We start from the raw sequence: 19,395 nt of genomic DNA on the forward strand, positions 1-19,395 counted from the left end.
TAATTTTGGATGTTAAAATACATTCAAAATCACTAGGGCAGTTATAAGTAACGAGAAAAGAGATGAAAGAAAATAAGTCTTAATGTATCATACACTACAATCCCTGAATCACAGAATTCTTGAGGTTGGAAGGGACTTCTGGAAGGGACTTGTCTAACCCAGACGATGCTCAGGCAGGATCACAGTATTTGGGTCTGGCTGGAGTGGATTTTGCTTTCTTCACAGCAGCCTGTATATTGCTGTGTATTGGATTTGTGACTTAACAGTCTTGACAACACAGCAGTGTTTTGGGTATTAATTAACAGTGTTTGCACAACATCAAAGCTTTCGCCCCCACCCTCAGAGCACTGGTAGGCATGAGTAGAAGACAAGGAAGAGATACATCTGGGACACTGGACCCTGACTGTCCAATGTCATTCTCAGCAATTAAAACTTTTTTTTTTTTTTCTCAGTCACCCTCACAGTAAAGATGTGTTTCATTATTTTCAGAGAGAGCCTTCTCTATTTCAGTTTGTGATCCTGGCTACATCCTCTTTGTACCTTCCTTTCAGATACATTGATGAGAAGTCCTGAGTCTTCTTTTCTCCAGGCTGAACAGTCCCAGCTCTCAGCCTTCCCTCACAGAAGAGATGCTCCAATCATCTTTGTGGTCCTTCACTGGACTCTTACTGGTAGCTCCATTTCTCTCTCAGTACTCCAGGCCTCAACAGCGCTGTGTAGAGGGGAAGGGTCACCTCCCTCCACCTTCTGGCAGTATAGTTATGCAGCCCAGGATACCATTTGCTTTCTTTGCAGCAAGAGCATATTGCTGGAACATGTTCAACTTGGTATCCAAGTTTCTTTTCTGCCAAGCTGCTTTCCATCTGGGCAGCTCCCAGAACATACTGTTGCATGAGGCTGTTCCTTCTCAGGTGCAGGACTTCACACTTACTATTGTTGAACTTCATAAGGTTCCTATGATCACATTTCTGAAGTTGTTTAGGTCTTTTGGAATGACAGGATAGTCTGGTGTATCAGTTACTCCTCCCAGTTTTGTGTCATCCACAAACTTGCCAAGGGTACACTCTGCCCCTATCATCCAGATCATTAATGAAAATGATGAACGGGATTGGACCTAGTATTGACCTGTGGGATACACTGCTATTTACTGGCTTCCAACTAAACTTTATGCCACTGGTCATTACCATCTGGGTCTAACCGTTCAACCAGTTTTTAATCCATCAGATTGTTTGCTCATCCACTCAACACTTCAACAGATTGTCCATGAGGATCTTACAGGAGACAGTGTGGAAAGCCCTACTGAAATCTGTGTAGACAATATCCACTGCTTTGTTTTTATTTACCAAAACAAAGCCATTTCACCATAGATTATCATGTTCGCTAAATATCACTTCCCCTTGGTGAATCCATGCTAGATACCCCCAATCACCTCCTTTTATTTTATGTGCCTGAAAATGTTTCCCAGAATTAGTTGTTCCATCACTTTCCCAGGGACTGAGGTGAGGTTGACTGTCCTGTAGTTCATGTAGCTCCTTCTCTCCCTTTCTGAAGATTTGACATCATCATGAAGGTGAAGGTGAAAAAGGCATTAAGTACCTCAGCCTTTTCCTTGTCCTGTGTCACCAGGTCTGCTGCTGCAATCAGCAGTGGGCCCACACTTTCATGTTTTTTTGTTTGCTGTTTATGTACTTGTTTATATCATGCTGCATTGTCCCTCCAGCACATATCAGGGTGGGTGAAGATCTTTTTGAATAATTAAAGTGAGATTTTTTTTTTCTTCTTACTTCTTCTTTATTTCACCTCTTCAGATATGCAGGTTTTATTTTGACTTTGCAGTAACCATGTCAATTACTCTATGACAGTGCTATTTATTTATTTATTTATTTGTAATTCAGATGGCATTTAATTCTCTACCCTCTCACTTTTTATAGCAGTGTTATTAAAAAATAGCAGTATTTCTCTACTTAAGTTAATGGTCAAGATAGTCATACAAGGAGATATTGTAGCTTTCCATGAACAAACATAAACTGTGTTTTCTACTGTTCTGGTCCTTCAAGAGTAACCTTGTAGAGGAAGTTGTGTTGATGGTCAAAGGGAGGACAAGATACTATTTCTTTGAATTCTCCAGAATAATCTTTTACTATTATTATTATCATTTTTTCAGGAGTTCTTTTTCCTTGCCAATGCTCAGAATTCCATGATACATTATGGACTTGTATAGGACACACTATTTAATTGTGAATAGTGACTTACTGTAGCCAGGTTTCCCACCCCTACAAAGGTGCCCTTTTACTTGACTGCATGGACCTAACAGGTGCAGACTCTGATATGAGTTGGCACAGTAACAGAGGGTCCCCAACAACTTCAGTATAAGAAAATTCTCTTTCCAGTATTTTTTGATCCTAAGGATTGAAACAGCCTGAAAACAGCTTAGCATGAGTAAGCTCAGCCTTGCATTTAAAAATTAACTCTGAAAGAAATCTGTCTTTCATCATTTTTTTTTCTTCCCTTGGTTTCTTTAATTCCCTTCATTTCAGACATAGATCAGAACCCCTGGGTCTATGGGACCTTTTACAAGGTTTTTCTTCCAAGCTACAAGAAATACTTAAGACTTCAAAGAAAGTACTCTTCTAATTACTTACAGTTTCCTTCTATTTTAAAATTAGATATTATGGAAGACTGAAAGAACAAGGAAGGAGGAAGACATTGGTAGATGGCCTTTTTTATTTGTTCCAGTGTTTTTTCAATCTGTTTTCCCCTTTACCAGATTCACTAAACAGGGACAACAGATAAGAACAAGAGGAAGGGCAAAAGTGAGGATCAGTGGAGGCCATGTCATTTGCTGGCAGCAAATGGCTGGTATATATTCACTTAATCTGCCCTGTTCCGCATGATGATGTAGTAAAGCAATCAAGAAGTAAAAATTTATCTATGAAGTGGAAGTTAGTGGAATGTAATGACATGAAACCTACCAAACAATATTGTTTATTGAATATAATGTATCTGCCTTCATACTGACTCGTTAGTGATCATTTATAAAATTAATACAAAATGAGAGTTAGCAAGTAAAATATTAAGCAAAGACTACATTAAAATACAAATAACTCAAGTCTTCTCAGTAACTTAGAAAAGGGTGTATATGGGGTATAGATGTGCTAGATTTATTGCAAATCTCATATTAAAAGAAGAAAGTCATAGCTGATCTTATCAAATTGCTACAGATATGGAAACATTACAACATTGTTGCACCCAAACATTTTTTTTTCTTCATAAACTGATTATAAAGGAAAAAAATAGAGGAAGAAACTCTTCAGCGGCACACATAAAAATTTGGTTTAATTTCATTCTGTATACACTGATTGTAATTGATCATTTTTTTGCTTGTCACCATTGCAATACAAATTAAGGTCCAGGGAGGACAGGATGCACTGTCTGTAATTTCCTGTGCCTTAGCTTTTAGCAGGAAGTCCTGCAAATCTTGTTTAGACTTTCCTGAATTAACACTGTTTGAAAGACAACTGGAATATCATTTACCTTAAAATTCCTGATACTCACTCGCAACATTTAGCTCCCTCCCAACACAAATTTCGCTCACAATTAATTAGTATGTAACTGAGTAGCACTGCCAGCCTGCAGTGAATACATATGGATGGTCTATGTTCTGCAAATTAATCCTATGAATCATGAACCATCTGTAAGAATGGGCTGAATACTAAAAAATATACTTTTGCATAAATTATTTGGTGACTGCTAACCGTATTTGCTGAATAAATTATTTCATGAATATTATTCAGTCAGCTATCAAGACAGTTGAATAGCTTACTTGAATATACAATACACAGTAAAAATTGGTAGCATATGTCTTATTTTTTATTCTTCACAATATTTATCAAAGAAATTTCGTTCTGCAGTTGGCCATTACTCCAAACAGGTGAACCAAATTATTGCTTCCTTCAGACTTAAACTGGATTATAGCTGTCAGGACTTTCTAGATATTGATAAAAGGAAGTCATTAATTTCAATATCCAAACTTCCCTCAGACTGTCAGGGATGTTTAGACTGTAGTCTGGTCTTTCTTCTGAAGTTGTATAATCTGTAGTATCAGCACAACTCTGAAATAGGTCAAGAGATGCAGGGACCCAATGATTTGTAAATACCTAAGTTATTATTACATACATCATAACAGAGACTGCCTTTTGTGTTTGTACTCAATACTTTTGTCTTTAGACTTTGTTTGTTAGTACTGGTGCTAGCATTATAATTGTTGCAAATTTTGTATAATAATCAGCACTGCCATAAGCACAGGCAAAGTTCCTCCTATTTGGAAAATTCTGACCCATTTCTTAGGCAAGAAAATGCAGCTCATAAGTCAAATATAGTCATATACTAAAGACCTCTCAAAGTCATTGTCCCCTCTCTGTCACTCCAGAAAAGTCTGATACTTGATCCTTCTTTCTCTATCACTGAAACATGTCTGACCTGGAAAGCAGCTTGAAGGCATTTGCACTGATTCTGAACTTGGTGGACTCGCTCTTGTTGCAGTTTTCATATTGATTAAAGCAGTCATTGTAGTTAAATTGTTAAGCTTTATCCTGAAAGAAAATACTTATGACTTGAATAACGTTTGAATAAATATTCTAGTTAAACAGACATGGGTGTCCAAAATTTTCCCAAAATTACTGAGTTCTAGGTGATCTTGTAGCGCTAACCTATGTTGGCAGTTACAGTAACTATTTTCCATTTGTGTAACACTTGTTACCACTTTAGCAGAATGCAATGAACTACAAACTGAGGTTTTCCTTTCAGTAAATAAGTACATAACTGCAAATTTTTTCCACAAAGGCTGTCTCTCCAACTGTTTTGGATGACAGCAGATGATTTACAATAGATGGACTAGGTTGTTACAGATTATGATTATTATTATTATTTTGAGTTCATCTTAATGGATCATATCTAAAGGATTTATGCACACAATGTTTTCCCAATTAAGCTCAATGAGTTTCCATTAGGTACAGAGCAAATTCTCCTGCCACAGAACTGCACCTGACACAGGCTACACCAGCACTTGTATAAACAGCTTTTTCACAGAATCATGGGGTCAAAGATTTTTTGAGGTTAGAAGGAAACTCTATATGTGATCTGGTCCAACCTCCCTACTCAAGCAGGGCCACCTGCAACAGGTTGCTTAGGACCCTGTTCAGGCAGCTTTTGAAGATCTTTTAAATGAGAAACTCCACAGCCTCTCTGGGTAATCAGTATTCCATCACCCACACAGCACAGAAGTGTTTCCTGGTGTTCAGGCAGAGCTGCCTGTGCTCCAGTTTGTGCCCGGTGCCTCTTGTCCTGGCACTGGGCACCACTGAAAAGAGCCTGGGTCTGTCTCCTTTGTGCCATCCCTCAGGTATTAATGGACAGTGAACAGATCACCCTCAAGTCTTCCTTCTTTGGGCTGAGCAGTCCCAGCTCTCTCCACATGGGAAAGGTAATCCAATCCCTCAGTCATCTTCTTAGCCCTCTATTGGACTTTCTTTTGTATGCTCATGTCTCCCATGTACTGGAGGGTCCCAGAACTGGACACAGAACTCCAGGTGCAACCTCACAAATATTGAGTACAGCAGAAGGGTCTCTCTAGACCTGCTGGTGATACTTTGCCTAGTGCAGCCAAGAATACCATTAGCTTTCATAGAGGCAAAGGCACACTGCTGTTCAACTTGGTGTCTACCAGGATTCTTAGGTACTTTGCAGAGCTGCTTTCCAGCTGGGTGCCCCCCAGGAGGTACTGGTGCCTGGAGTTGTTCCTCCCCAGGTGCAGGACTTTGCACTTCTCCTTGTTGAACCTTTTTTACCAAGCAAAGCCATAAACTTTTTTTTTTTTTTCTATCTTCTTAACCCCCACAAAATATAAAATATAGAGCATTTGAACAGCAAACAGGCAATTAACAATAGGCTCTTACTGCCTAGAAGTCCATATTGTTTGGTGTTAACAGTAAATGAAATTGAGAGGTGACACAGCCCACCAGTTTTGCTTAAATCCTGCTTCAAACAGTTAAGAAAACTATAGAAAGTAAAGTTACGATATGTGTGGATTTCATGAACAAAAAAGATTTTTAGTAACTTGATACTCAGTTAAAATCTTTGGCTGAAACAATTGACAGATCTTTTCTCTGACCTTGAAGTGATCAATGAATCATGCACACAGTGTATATGACCCTGAGGTTAAATTTTCTTTAAACTAAATTGTTAATCTGACATGCTAAATAAAGATAAACCTTTTCATCTTGTACTGGAATTAAAAAGACAATTAGCTACCTCTGGAGAGAGATTTACATTTCTTAAAAGACAATATTATCTTTAGACAGAAGATACTGATGTTGGTCCACATCACACCTGCTTTTGCTGGCATTTATCTTTAATGGCAGTGAAGTTAGCAGATCACTGAACAGTATTTAATAAGGTTTAGAATAATGATGAGCTAATATGTCTGTTTTACACAGGAATAATATTCAATTTAAATTAGATTTTTATTTCAGCAGAAGAGTAATGAAAGTTTAAAAAATTATGCATGCATGATGAAGTATCTATTAAGATCCTACACTTACTAACCTTTATTAGAATACAGTCATTCATTCAGAAGACGTTATGAAAAATCAGTACCACCAGTTTTAATGTAGAGGGTTTAAAAATATATTTTTTTAAAAAGACACAGCAAAAAAGTTGACTATTCTTTCAATACAAGTACAGAACAGTAAATATTCCATTACTAAAATACTGGTTAAAACCAGTTATGAAATAAGCATCAGAATTAGAGATTCATATGGTGATGACATTTAAAAGTTGTAACTGTATGCAGCCTATATGTGAAATATTGTAAACACTGTATAAATGCATAGAAGAGAAAAAAGTCTGTGTCAAAAGGTTTACAGTTTAATGACCTGGAACTTCTTCCTATTGAATAGTTGCAACATGAATGAAAAAATGCTTACAACAATATCCATTAAATGTACTTTAGCAATGACAGGGCAATCATTAGAACAGTAGGAAACAGAATATGAAAGATAAGAAAGGTAAACATCAACAAAGCAGATATTTTCAATGGCAAATATAATACTGATATTTAACAAAACAACAGAAGAACAAAATCAGAGCTACTTTAGCATGCATTTTATTCTCTTCTATATGTTACTATAAGAATGATATGACTCAAGAAATGTTGAGATGGAGAAGGTTGGCTCTTCGCCATGTCCTATGTAGTTCTTTACCTAGACCATAGATAATCAACAGATTACAGTAAATTGTTAGATTAATAACACGCCATACTTTGGAGATGGTTGATGGCATTTATGCTATGTGATCATTATTTTATTTTATTTTATTTTATTTTATTTTATTTTATTTTATTTTATTTTATTTTATTTTATTTTATTTTATTTTATTTTATTTTATTTTATTTTATTTTAATTATTTATTTTTTGGGTGTGTGTGGAGCAATTGATAATTAGTATGGATACTGTTGCTGCTCCCTATAGGCCTAATCTGTTTGGGGAGAAGCAGAACTGTCAGACTGGAAAGAGCAAATGGGCCACAAAGCCAGCTGTGTTGGAAGGCATGCTGTTAACTAAGTGCTTCAGAGGAAGACTCTTGAACTTTAAGGTTGACTCTTGCATTAATTTCCAGATTGGATGAGGGTGTACACAGCCTTTCTAACCCTTTGTTTCCTTGGGTGAAAGTGACACTGCTCTTAGGTGTAATGGTTATATCTACCAATGATTGTTCTAAGGATTATGTTTGTATTAAGTGAGAGACGTATTACATAAATTACAACAGTTGTATTAAATCTTTGACTTGGAGCAGGAAAGAAAGGTGATCCTGCAAGCCTTGACTCTAGTTCAATGCAGCATGATGCAAAAGTGTAGTGACAAAAAAAACCTGCTGTAGAACCAAAAGTAGCATGGCTGTGCAATTGCGGTGCTGTGCAACATATGGAAAAGTATGCCTTGGGAATTTGGAAATATCATGCATTTAACACGACTTTGCTGCTTTGATGCTACAAAGTCATGGAGTCTGGTATGTTCTGTGTACTGTGCATGTATGTATTATGTATGTGCACTATGTTCCATGTTCTGCATAAAAAAAAAATCACTTGAATTAATAAATTTAAATGGACCTACATAATCCCATGCTTTTTCACTCAATGTTCCCCACAAGTGCCTTGTAAGTGAAAATGTCCCAAACAGAAAACCTGAAATTGCCAATTGCGGAGTGCAAATAGATGGCAATGTATGTGTCAAGTGGGCATGTAACACTTTATCTTTCTCTTTGTATGGTAGAAAGCTGGACATAATGACACAGCATTTGAAGTCTATGGGATTTTGTCATTTTGTTGTTTTGTTTTATTTTGTTCTTAAGAGAAAAGGAGAATGGAAAATGAAAGGTCTATGAATAGAGCTTCTAGGAAGGATAATGCTAGACTTGGAATAAAGACCTGCTTTCCAGAATTAAAGTGATAAATCTTGAAAGAAAAATGACTAAGAATCTTCAATAGTTACATATGGGTTTTTAGCAACCAAAATTCTGCTTCAGAGAACAAAGGAAACATGGGAGATAGACAACAGTACAGCCTTCGTATACATAAAATAATACTCCTTAAGTAAACATAGATGGGAAATGTATTAAGAATAAGAATCACGTACTCAGTAAGAATCAAGTGTTCAGGCATTACAAGATATGACATAGAAACATATGCTCCATTCCTACAGACCAGTTATAAACAGAAAGCAAATGCAGAGTGTCATTTTCAATTCACATAAATATTCTTCAAACTGGAGATTTCAACATAAGCTGCAATTCTATTATGTGTACTTAGCGCTCTTTTCTCTCTCTTTTTTTTTTTTTTATTTTTCTATTATTTTAATGCAAAGATTTCACCATTTGATAATACTATTATTACCAACACCAGAGTTGCAATTAAGTCACACAGTACATATATACCTGAGACTTTTATATTGTACTGTGGAATAATTACCTTTAAACAACATACAGAGCTATAGGGTTTACTAAATAAAAAATGAATTTTAGATCAGCTGGGATGATAAATTATTTTTCTTTGTTGGGTCTGGGTCTGCATTCATAACGTTAAACATGATTTCTAGTCTCTGTGTTCCAGGATGACGATTCTCATTCTATGTTATTCCAGTACCTTATGTGGAAAAGGATAAGTATCTTTTGAAATCAATGTAGCATGGTAAATCACTGTCAAAAATTTTCAAGGTATTTGATCACTGATTATATTTTATCATGTCTCTGTTCTTTATTTTCAGACTCAATCAATGCAGTGGACATACGAAATCAATGGCCTGCCTCCACAGACCACACCACCTACAAGGCCAGCAAAAGTAGTTTCTACTGGCAGTTACATAAGATCAGCAACAGTTCGACAGCGCAATTTCTTACATGAAAATCTAAAGCTTACAACCACTGGGGTATCCTCACCAATCAAGGGGGCACCTTTAGTCCTGAGGACAAAATAGAGAAAAGAGAATGCTGTGTTGTGGGTTTTTATTTGTTTGTTTTGAGGAGTGTGGGGGGACCACATGAGGTGGATATCTTTGTCAAATAAACTCTGCAAATGCAAAGATGTGTTTTTAATATATTTTTAAAGCAGATATGATATGCATCGGTGGTATGCTTTATGTGGAGGATCCAGAGTGCCTCAACTCTAATAATGTTTTTTTTCTATGACAGATTTTAGTTGTGTACCTAGTGGTTCATGTATTTCATACAGATGTCAGCAAATTTTAGTAAGGAAAAAGGATCAAGTTGAAAAAGTATACATGGAAATTTGGGAATTTGATTTAATGCTTTGCTTTAGAAGGAATGTTCGTTTGGTAAGGCTTTAATAGGAAGCCATAAAGAAAGTTCTATATGTTGTTCAGTATATTACTTGCATTCAAACCAAGCAGGCAAACTAATCCTTGATGTCTTTCATGATCAAGTGCTTACCGAAATTTTGCAATACTTTGCTAAAATGTAGGTTTACGTATCACATGTCCAGAGCTTAAATGTCTTTAGATTCACTTGCTTTGCAAAATGTCATTAGTTTTGACATTTCTGCTTTGTCTAAAATAATTTTGTCCTGAGTTATTCATCCCATAACACTTCAAATTCTTAGGTTATTACACATAATATAGAATAAAAATAAAATGTCCTCCCTCAGTATTGATGTGCTGAGTAAATTTTAGAGTGCTTTAGAATATTGGAGTATTGAAATATAGAAGGCTATGAAAAGCCAGTGAGGACTGCAGCAAAATTTTACTTTTTTTTTTTTTTTTTTTTCTAAAATAAACAAACCAGAGATGCCATTCATGTTGTGCTTCCATTTCCATTCTTCTCAGTAACAGTTGATATTATATGGGTGTTCAGGCTTTCATTGCTATTGATGTCATTAGAAAGTTAGATCTCTGCAGTCATGCTTTGCAAGATCACTGGATGGATAACTCCCACTTTTGTTGTTTTTTTTTTTTTTTTTAAATCTTTGAGATTGATTTTGCTGACTTTACTAACAGAGTATGAATTGTATTTGTGCCTTTATTTTAGTGGCAGAATATCCTGTAACGAAAAGATAGCTTGGCACAGAGTAAGTGCTTTCTTGGCACAAATACAGAATGAGCATCATTGCTCAGGAATGGGGAGCCTGAGAACAACCTATGTAGGTCAGTGTAAATGAGCACCAATAAAACCATTTTACCGCTATGTGCTTGAGGATTTTGTTTATGCCACACATTTTAGAGAAGCTATTACAGAAAATGTTGGGAACATATAAAACAGTGATGGCACTGTTTAGTCTCTGCTTTTTAATGCAGTGTGCCCTGCTTTGATCAGAAAACGTAATCTGAACCAAGAATAAAAATTCCCTTACAAATTCAGTACACAACACATAAAGGATACTGTCTGTATTGATATTTGGTGTATTTATAGAAAACATTAAGAAGCTCTTGTAACATTTATCTTACATGTGACTGGGAACACAAATACATCTAGATTTCATAGGAGAGCTCTATCTACGTGTGTAATTGAATCAATTGTTTCTATTGACTGTAAGAAATGAGAATTTATGGATCAGAAATGTGCAGTGGATTCACAACTGATTATTGGTCACAGTGTTCAAGAATAATTTCAGCAACAACTTTTCTTTGTTAAAGCTTTGTTGTCCTGTTTTTGCTTTCTAAAAGGTTTTCTTTCTCATTTGAAATCACAGCTTTTTGTAAGAAGTTTAATAATTCTATCAGAGATAGAAGGTGGCATATAGATCAATCACTCAATTAAGTGTTGCTCTCTTCAAAAATGTTATTTCACAGTTAACTTACCTGCATTTCCTGTTACATCCAATAGATTTTCAAATCCTCTCATACATTCAGAAGTTAAAAAATCCATAGACAAATATTTATGCAGTAACATCTGAAGTACATCGTAAAAGGTGAAGTTTAGAAATATTGTCTATCTCAGAAGGGAAGCATCAGCTGTGATTTCTGAACCAGATTACACTTTTCCAGTGTATACAAGCTCATTTATGAGTTATGCAAAATATGCTATAATCATTTGAATCTTTACCTTTTTTTATTTTTAATAAATGCATTACCTTTTCTTATTTTTACAGAGTTTAAACTGAACTAAAAATGTTTTCTCCAATATCAATGATGTACTTGCAAAGGTGATTTAAATAAGGACCATTGTATCTGTGTGCTTGTCACATCCATGATGTTTTACATATTATCCACATACTTTTATATATTCCACTGACTATATACACTCTATTAAAAATAAATTCTTTTACTTCATGACTTCACCCTTTGCACTTCTACCGGTGATGTGATTGTATTCTTTATACTGCAAAAGCTAATTCTAAGTTTGCATATCTTTTAAAAAGTACTTTCTAAGAGCAGCACTGGATGATTTCCAGAATGATCAGTTTTATTAGTTTCTTGCTCCCTCTATTTTTTGTTTTATATTTTAATTTATTTTACTAGAATTACTAGGCCATAATTATAAACTGTAGAGTTTGAAGTCATTGAAAGAAAGAATTGGTATGAGAAAGAATTATCAAATGATGCTTTTTTTTTATTTAAACTTGGAGACTTAACTCCAAAGCTTTTGGACTTTCAGAACTTAAGAACAGCAGGGCGAGATGCTCACCATCACCCCACACCTTAAAAATGTGATCTGCAGAAGATCTTAACTACTGAAGATCAGTCTAAGCACAATTGTTGCAGTTAGGGTTCAGATGATAAATCAATCAGTAAATAAAGCGGATTTAGATTATAAGTAATTCTAAATTACCATTTATTGTAATAAACTTCTTACAAGGAAATGTAAGAAAATAAACACAGCCTCAAGGTTACAGTTTGTAAAGAAGCACTCACAATGTTTTCTATGTCCTTATCCTACATTACCAGAAGTACGCTACCATGACCAGAAATTGGAAGAGAAAAAAATTACCTTTGTTTCTCTACATTAGAGCACCCTTAAAGATCCTTTTCTCCTGAAAAGAATAACAAATTAGTATTTGCCTTCACATCAATCTATTTGCAGGTACAGCAGAGTCTCAGGAAAACAGGGCATGCTGATTAACATTGGAAATAAAAGCTCTTCATTTCTAATAGTTAATTTTGACTAGAGATCTAAAAGTACTTGTACTGACTCATGTATTTTCATATATATAAATATCAAATTCACAAAATAAAACAAGTTTTCCCCAGTCAATATGATACTTCAGTCCTATGTCTTAATCACAGAGTTATGTGACAAGCATGAGTCAGCTGTACATCTGTTTGTTAATGGCTTAGAAGAAATACCGGTTGGCTAATCAGTGTAGTTACCACCTGTTTCTTTATATTTCTCCCCCACTTGTCTCTTTATGGCTATAATGATTCATCTTTCTGAATAATTAAAAAAAAAAAAACAAAAAAACGGGATGTCAAGCAAGATCACTGTGTACAGTAGAACTTGTTACTCTGGAATGGGATCTTATATTTAAATTTCTTACTAAAATACTGTGCAGCTTTTGATATTGTTCCTAACTATTGAGTTGGTTTTCTGTTTTTCTGGGACATGCGGGGACAATCTGCACTGGTGGGTTGCAGGACCAGCAATCAAGCTTCAAATTGTCTGATGTTTGGCTGAACTTTATTTGGCAGAAGACCACGTAGAAGAATGACTGAAGGAGAACATGGAAGTGTTTTTAGGATGCCTGCCACTAGCAGCTCTGCTTGGTTTAGGTTTCGCTGCTTCATAACTCATAAGATTTTGATTGCTTCTTCTACTCATGTCTGACTAGCCATGGTATCAATGATACTCTAAGACTTTTTTTTTATGCCTGATATCACTGGTTATAAGGGTTTTAGCTTATCAAACCTGTCCTTCAAGAATAATAAGAGCTGAACATTATCTCCTGTGTCAGTGCAGGTTTTGTCTGAGTCAGAAAAATTGAGAGAGCAAGTCTGTTTTAAGCACAGAAAGTTATCATGATCAGGTAAAGAGCCCGCTGGGGTATGGGCCCATATACATTTCTACTGCTAGCTAAAAGGAAAAGTATTATTTTAAGACAACTCTTTGGAACCAAATCCAGGGTAGCAAAGGTCTTAATGCTGAACCAACAATGTTCCTACTTGAACAAAATAACACAGAAGCAGCCAAAAGAGAGCATGCACCTTTTTTTTTTTTTTTTTTCCTCTTTGATCTCCCACACAGGCTATGTAAAGAAATATAAACTTCTAACTCCTTCCATCCCACAGATAGCTAACAGCAGAAAAAGATAAAAATCTATATTAATAAATATTCTCTGGAGGAAGGCTGAGTACTTAGAGTAAGAAAGAAAATCCCTAGCTTTGCCTTATTGTTTATTTGCTTGTGAGATGTTTAATAATTTCATTTCTCCCTGCAGTGACTGCTCATTCCAAAATAAATGACTGAACATCGCCTTACTGCTGACACAGATCATGGTTTGTTGCTGATGGAATGTTAACTGCTTTTTAAGTAACTCTGAATAAACCTGCTGATCCATAGAAGATTCATCTAAAAAGGAATACAATTCATCTACTGGCTTTTCTGCTTCCACTGACGTGAAACACCTTCTTCCACACTTTACTTTATTGCAACTGTTGTGATCCTGATAATGTTACATTTCCTGTGGTAGGATACGTAACTTTTTGAGACAATGGCATGGTGACAATGTGGTGAGGTCACAGCAAGGCATGGTATGTCAAGGTCACAGTATGGAAGTCCATCTGAAAAGCATTGATTGGTGACTAGAAAAATAAAGGGAAAGACATGAGACAAGGAGAATCTTTGATTATTTTTCCTTTAGTGTAAGATTTAACTCTTCTCTGCAAACTATTTTTTTTTTTTTTTGGTTAAAGAAAAGAAAGAAAGAAAACATATTTTCAGCAAGAAAGACAGTTTTCCAGAACAGGAAAACCTGATACATTACTGCTCATCCCATACATCATATGAGAAAATGCTACCAGGTCACACTGGCACAAATCTACATGACAGCAGGAAATCACATGTACAGCAAAGGAAGAAGCAACAAAGTAAACAAAGCAAAATCCTTCCACTTATTAAATAAGCAGTGTTAATATTCATCAGGTGAAATCCAGTGTGCCAGTCTGTACAAAATCAAAGACTGATTTATTTTTTTTTTTTCCCTTAATAATAACAGGTTTGCAGGGTGTCTTTGTTGTGACCTACAGGCCTGATATAATTAATGTAATGTGTAAAGGATAGCTGCTTCCTGACTCCACACCTTGTGAGGCCTGGTTACTTTATATAATACTGAAGTGCAAAATGTACTTTGCAGACCGGTACAAAACCTGCAGTTGTCATTGCAGGTGAGAATTTCCTCCACCCATGAGCATCCTTCACTAAAAGTAGCACCTCAGAAAACAAGTCTTAATTTTGAAAAAACGAGTGTATGAAAAAAAAAAAAAAAAAAAGAAAGAAAGAAAGAAAAAGATTCCTGATGACCTGTTAATAAACAGACTTCAGGGGCAGTTGGATCATCCACTTTGGTAAACATAACTGATACTTGGGATCCAGTATTTAATATATTGGACACACTTTCAATTGGTTAATATCAATGGAGAAAAGAACTCCAAGATTAACAGGGGCATTGATGTATATTGCCAGTATCCAAATTCCATTTATGAATAATTCTTTCTAATGTGTATACCATGGAGTTAACACATATATATATATAATGTTAGAACAGAATAGTGTTGATATTTATTTCTTGAAAACTGAGATAAATACAACCTTGCAAAACTGTACACTTAGACAAGTAGAATGTGCAAACAGGTGTGTGCTTCAAAATTCAGAGCATACATGTGGGTAACAAGATGAATGTGTGGTAAACACATGTACAGCCCTAACTCAGCAGTATGCATTGCTGCTAGTATAAACTGTTGCAATCAAATGGCACACTTTTGATTTTAATACGTGTTTCTGAGCCATGCAGCTACCTGAATAGCATTAATTGGCATTTGCATTTCATTTACCATTGTTTTACTTCTGGCTTAATGTTTGATGTCGTGGGAAAAGAAAACCAAACCAAAACAAAAAAAAAAAAAAATGCTGTCTTCTCTAGGTCTGAGTCTTACTGTGCTCAGCTTCCAGTTATTCATCATTTTTAGTTCTTAGTCAACCTGAATCTGAATTATATAAAGAGATATTGTGAAGGGTAGAAACAGACAAGCAATGTCAGAGCTACAAAATTAAATCTTTGTGGTAAAGAAAGCACACAGTACGGAAATTATTTCTAAGGAAACCTCTTTTCCCTTGGTGAAGAGTATCTAAATGTAGTGGCCATGATTATTGCCTTATCAGAGATTAATTGCTAGATGGCATGCTGTTATTATAGTGAGACACAAAGAGGCTGTAGTAACATTTGATTAGCTCATTAAAAATATTATTAGCTGGGGGTGCAACATCTGTAAGAGCTTTTTGGTCATTTGCAGGTCACAGAAGTCAAGCTCCTTGAGTTCAGTGACAGGTGTCTGGAGTTATGATACCAGTTGGTGCCTTGCACAGTAGAGGACAACAGGCTGATGTGAAACTGCCTGGAGAGTTCCCTTCTCCTCACTCCCCCCTTGTAGTGCTACATCTGCTAAGATCAGTAGCAGCATTTAAGCCAAGGCCGTGCTGCTGTAAATAAGAGGAAACATCTGGGTGATATTGCCAATGGGGGTCCCAAGGCTTTAAATATAATCATCCCATGGTCCTACATAATCCTTATCTTAACTTTCAGAGCACACTGCAAATTATCTCTGCACCCTTTCTGCAGCTTTGTATTAACTAGAATAAATTACAAAGAGGAAATCTGCATTTAACCTACTGATGATAGGCGATAGTGAATTGTAGTGTTACTCTTGGGAGATTTTATCTATCCACTGCATCTAGAACATATGGTGGGCTTCAGTTCCTATAATTTCTTGAAATGTGAAAAATAAATACACTTGGTTATTAAAAGAGAGGATTAATGACAGAATCAGCTAGATATATTATCAGTATCTGAACTAACGAATTAAAAGCAGCATGAAGAGGAGAAATGTGAATGGAGAGAGTTCACAGCAGTTATGTGGGGAGGGAAGAGAAAGCTCACTGTGAGGGATAACTCCACCTTAAAGAAAGTAGGACAAGACAGCTGGCATAGAAAGTTGACAAGGATATGGAGAATTATTTAAACTAGAAACAGGAGGAAAAATTCAGCAGGTGTTGAATGCGTAGGTCAGACACACATCTGCCAGGACTGTCAATGCTATGACAGTGTCTCTGTCACAAAGTTAGAGGGAAATTATAGCAAAACTGAGGAAGGAACAGTGCAGGCCCCAGTGTCATGTCAAGGAAAATCAGCCAAAGAGATTGCCTAACAATAACAATATAAATATCAACCACTATCCAAATCTCATATAGAAAGAAATACAATAAAGCCCATATTGGCCAGCAATGGGACAGTATTTGAGAGAGAACTATTGTAATTCTGGTTGCAGGTGGGAAAGAAATACTAGCACTTAAATGCAGTGTAATTCATGAGAGTGGCACAGTTTCATAAACTCAGCTGAGAGAAAGTTTGGAGGAGAGGAGACCATCTAGCAGAGACTATAAGGATAAAGGTATAAAAATAAATGCTTCCCAAGAACTAAAACTTTGGTGGTCTAACACTACCAGCGATGGCTCAAAAGAAAAAAATACTGCATTCATAATTTGAAGAGGAGTGATTAAAAAACAAAACAAAACAACAACAAAAAAAAAACAACTAATGAACCCACAGACCTCAAACCAAACAGACCTGTATCTAAAAAAAAGTTTATTTAGTAATATCACTTGATGATATTTAGTAATTTAGATATTTAGTAATATCACTTGATGAAAGACAGTCAAGTGTTTAAGAAGATCTCAGTTCTCCAACAAAACTGCACTCTGTTTGACTTTTTTCCAGGGAGTATAAAAGGCAGTTAAAGTCCATATCATGATAATTTTAACAAGGCTGGCCATATTTTGACATACTATATACCTATGTTTAGAAAAAGTACCTGAATAACATTCAAGGCAGTACTATTTTTAACATAGTGTGAAGCAACATAAAGAAATAACCGGTGTTGAACTTGTGAGCAGATAATGATCATTATTTAAGTAAGCTAAAAATGAGAAATCTCTGATCTGCAATGTTCAATAAAACCTGAAGAAGCAGCAGAACTTTCTCCCCAGATGACAGTCACAGCTAATAACACAAATACCACCTTCCATCCCTTGCTGTTCACTTCTACATAAAAATTAAGTGCATCTAAACATCAGCATGAAAGTATACAAAGTGACATATGATTTTGCTTTTTCTACCAAGGCACAAACATCTCTTTGAGGGAAGAGAATGTGGGTGTACAGGAGGAAATGTTAACCAATAATCTCTCCCGAAATTAATGAATAACAAACAAGAAGTGATGGGTTATGTGGTCAGGTCATACCACCAAAGTCTGGGGCTGGAAGAATACAAACAAGTGCTGGTGAACTGGTGACTGAATGAAGAAGAGTTTGACCTTGCCTGGTCAAAACATCTGGATTGTAAATCTGGGAACACAGCAGCAGGCACAAACCAAAAGAACAGCCAGACTACTTCCATTGATTACATGCTCTTCCCATTAATAATTCTAGCAACTAATTAAAGTGTATAGTGGAGATGAACATCCACTGTAGATTCTGGAGGGTTCAGCATGTTTAGAACCATCTCTAACATTTTTTGTTTGAGAGGGTGCTTGGGATCACAGGCACACACACAATTTCTTATAAAAAGAAACAAAATCAAACAACAACAACAACAACAACAACAAATAAAAGAAATAAATGCCTTGGACTTTGTCAAAATTCAGCACCACAGATTTCTGTAGGATTTGAGGGATTCATTTCTCAGTGACTCTAATGTCCTACAGTAATGCTCTAGTGGCAATTCCTGGACACTTTCCATTTTGAAAAGGCTATAATTTTAAGTTAAGAAGAGAAAGCAAAACCAAACTGGATTTCTAAAGAAGCTGAAAAACATGGTGTGAAACTAGTGAAAATGGGGAGGCAGGAGAGGCAAGCTGCTATCCAGTAATTTGCGAGGCGTGAAAGCTGTGCTGCAGCTGCTGAGCTCAAATGGCTGACAAACACTTGACTGTAAATGGTAAAATGGGTTCCTTTAGGGCCTGTTAAAACTGGAGGTCAAAGGGAAAGAGAAAGAACCATTATCCTTCATTTACAAAGTAGCTGCAAAAGGACATTAACTTGTTTTATGTGATGTTCCCATTACGCAAAGGATTGCTCACACTAAAAGCACACTGGGGGTGACAAGAGCCCATGTAAGGTGTGGAGAAGCTTAATGAGCAGGCCTCATTGGAAAGCAGGACGTGGCCTAAGCAGATAGGAGCAGTTTCCCTGACAGGGCTATATGGAGCGAGTCCTTGCGGATGGTGGCTCTAGCTGAAACAAGGAACGAGGATCTGAGAACGTGTTTTCTGTTGTCTTCAGAGAAATTGTACTCCATGTCAAAGATACCCCTCTTCATCATCAATTTCCCCTCCTACCAGAAAAGAAGCTGGTATGTGTATGTGTATCTTGGTTAACTGCCTGGGTGTGAAAGAGATAAATAGATTTAGAGCTGGAGGCATTTCCACTTCAATCTCTGTTAAGTGGCAACTACAAGTGAAGCAGAGGAAGAACTGCTGTAAGGATCCCTTTGGGTGTTGAGACAGACTTGTAGAAAGTTGGTAAAAATGACACAGCTCCTATGGCTTGACAGCAGGTTTGACTTAAGGCCTTGGAATTGTTTATTGTCTGCAGATTTAGAGTGTCCTGAGGAACTTGAGCTTATTT

At 36.2% G+C, this 19,395-nt stretch overlaps 1 protein-coding gene across 1 annotated transcript in view; it reads left to right on the forward strand.

Annotated features, from left to right (window-relative positions):
• CFAP47 (cilia and flagella associated protein 47) overlaps positions 1-10,296 on the forward strand; it is a 325,591-nt gene extending 315,295 nt beyond the window's left edge. The window contains exon 65 of the mRNA XM_032197971.1: positions 9,318-10,296. Within this exon, the coding sequence (XP_032053862.1) occupies positions 9,318-9,527 (210 nt within the window). The 3' untranslated portion in view covers positions 9,528-10,296. The remainder of the gene's footprint in view (positions 1-9,317) is intronic.
• Positions 10,297-19,395: the final 9,099 nt, after the last annotated feature.

This window comes from Aythya fuligula, chromosome 1 (assembly GCF_009819795.1).
Source record: "Aythya fuligula isolate bAytFul2 chromosome 1, bAytFul2.pri, whole genome shotgun sequence".
Lineage (NCBI taxonomy): Eukaryota > Metazoa > Chordata > Aves > Anseriformes > Anatidae > Aythya > Aythya fuligula.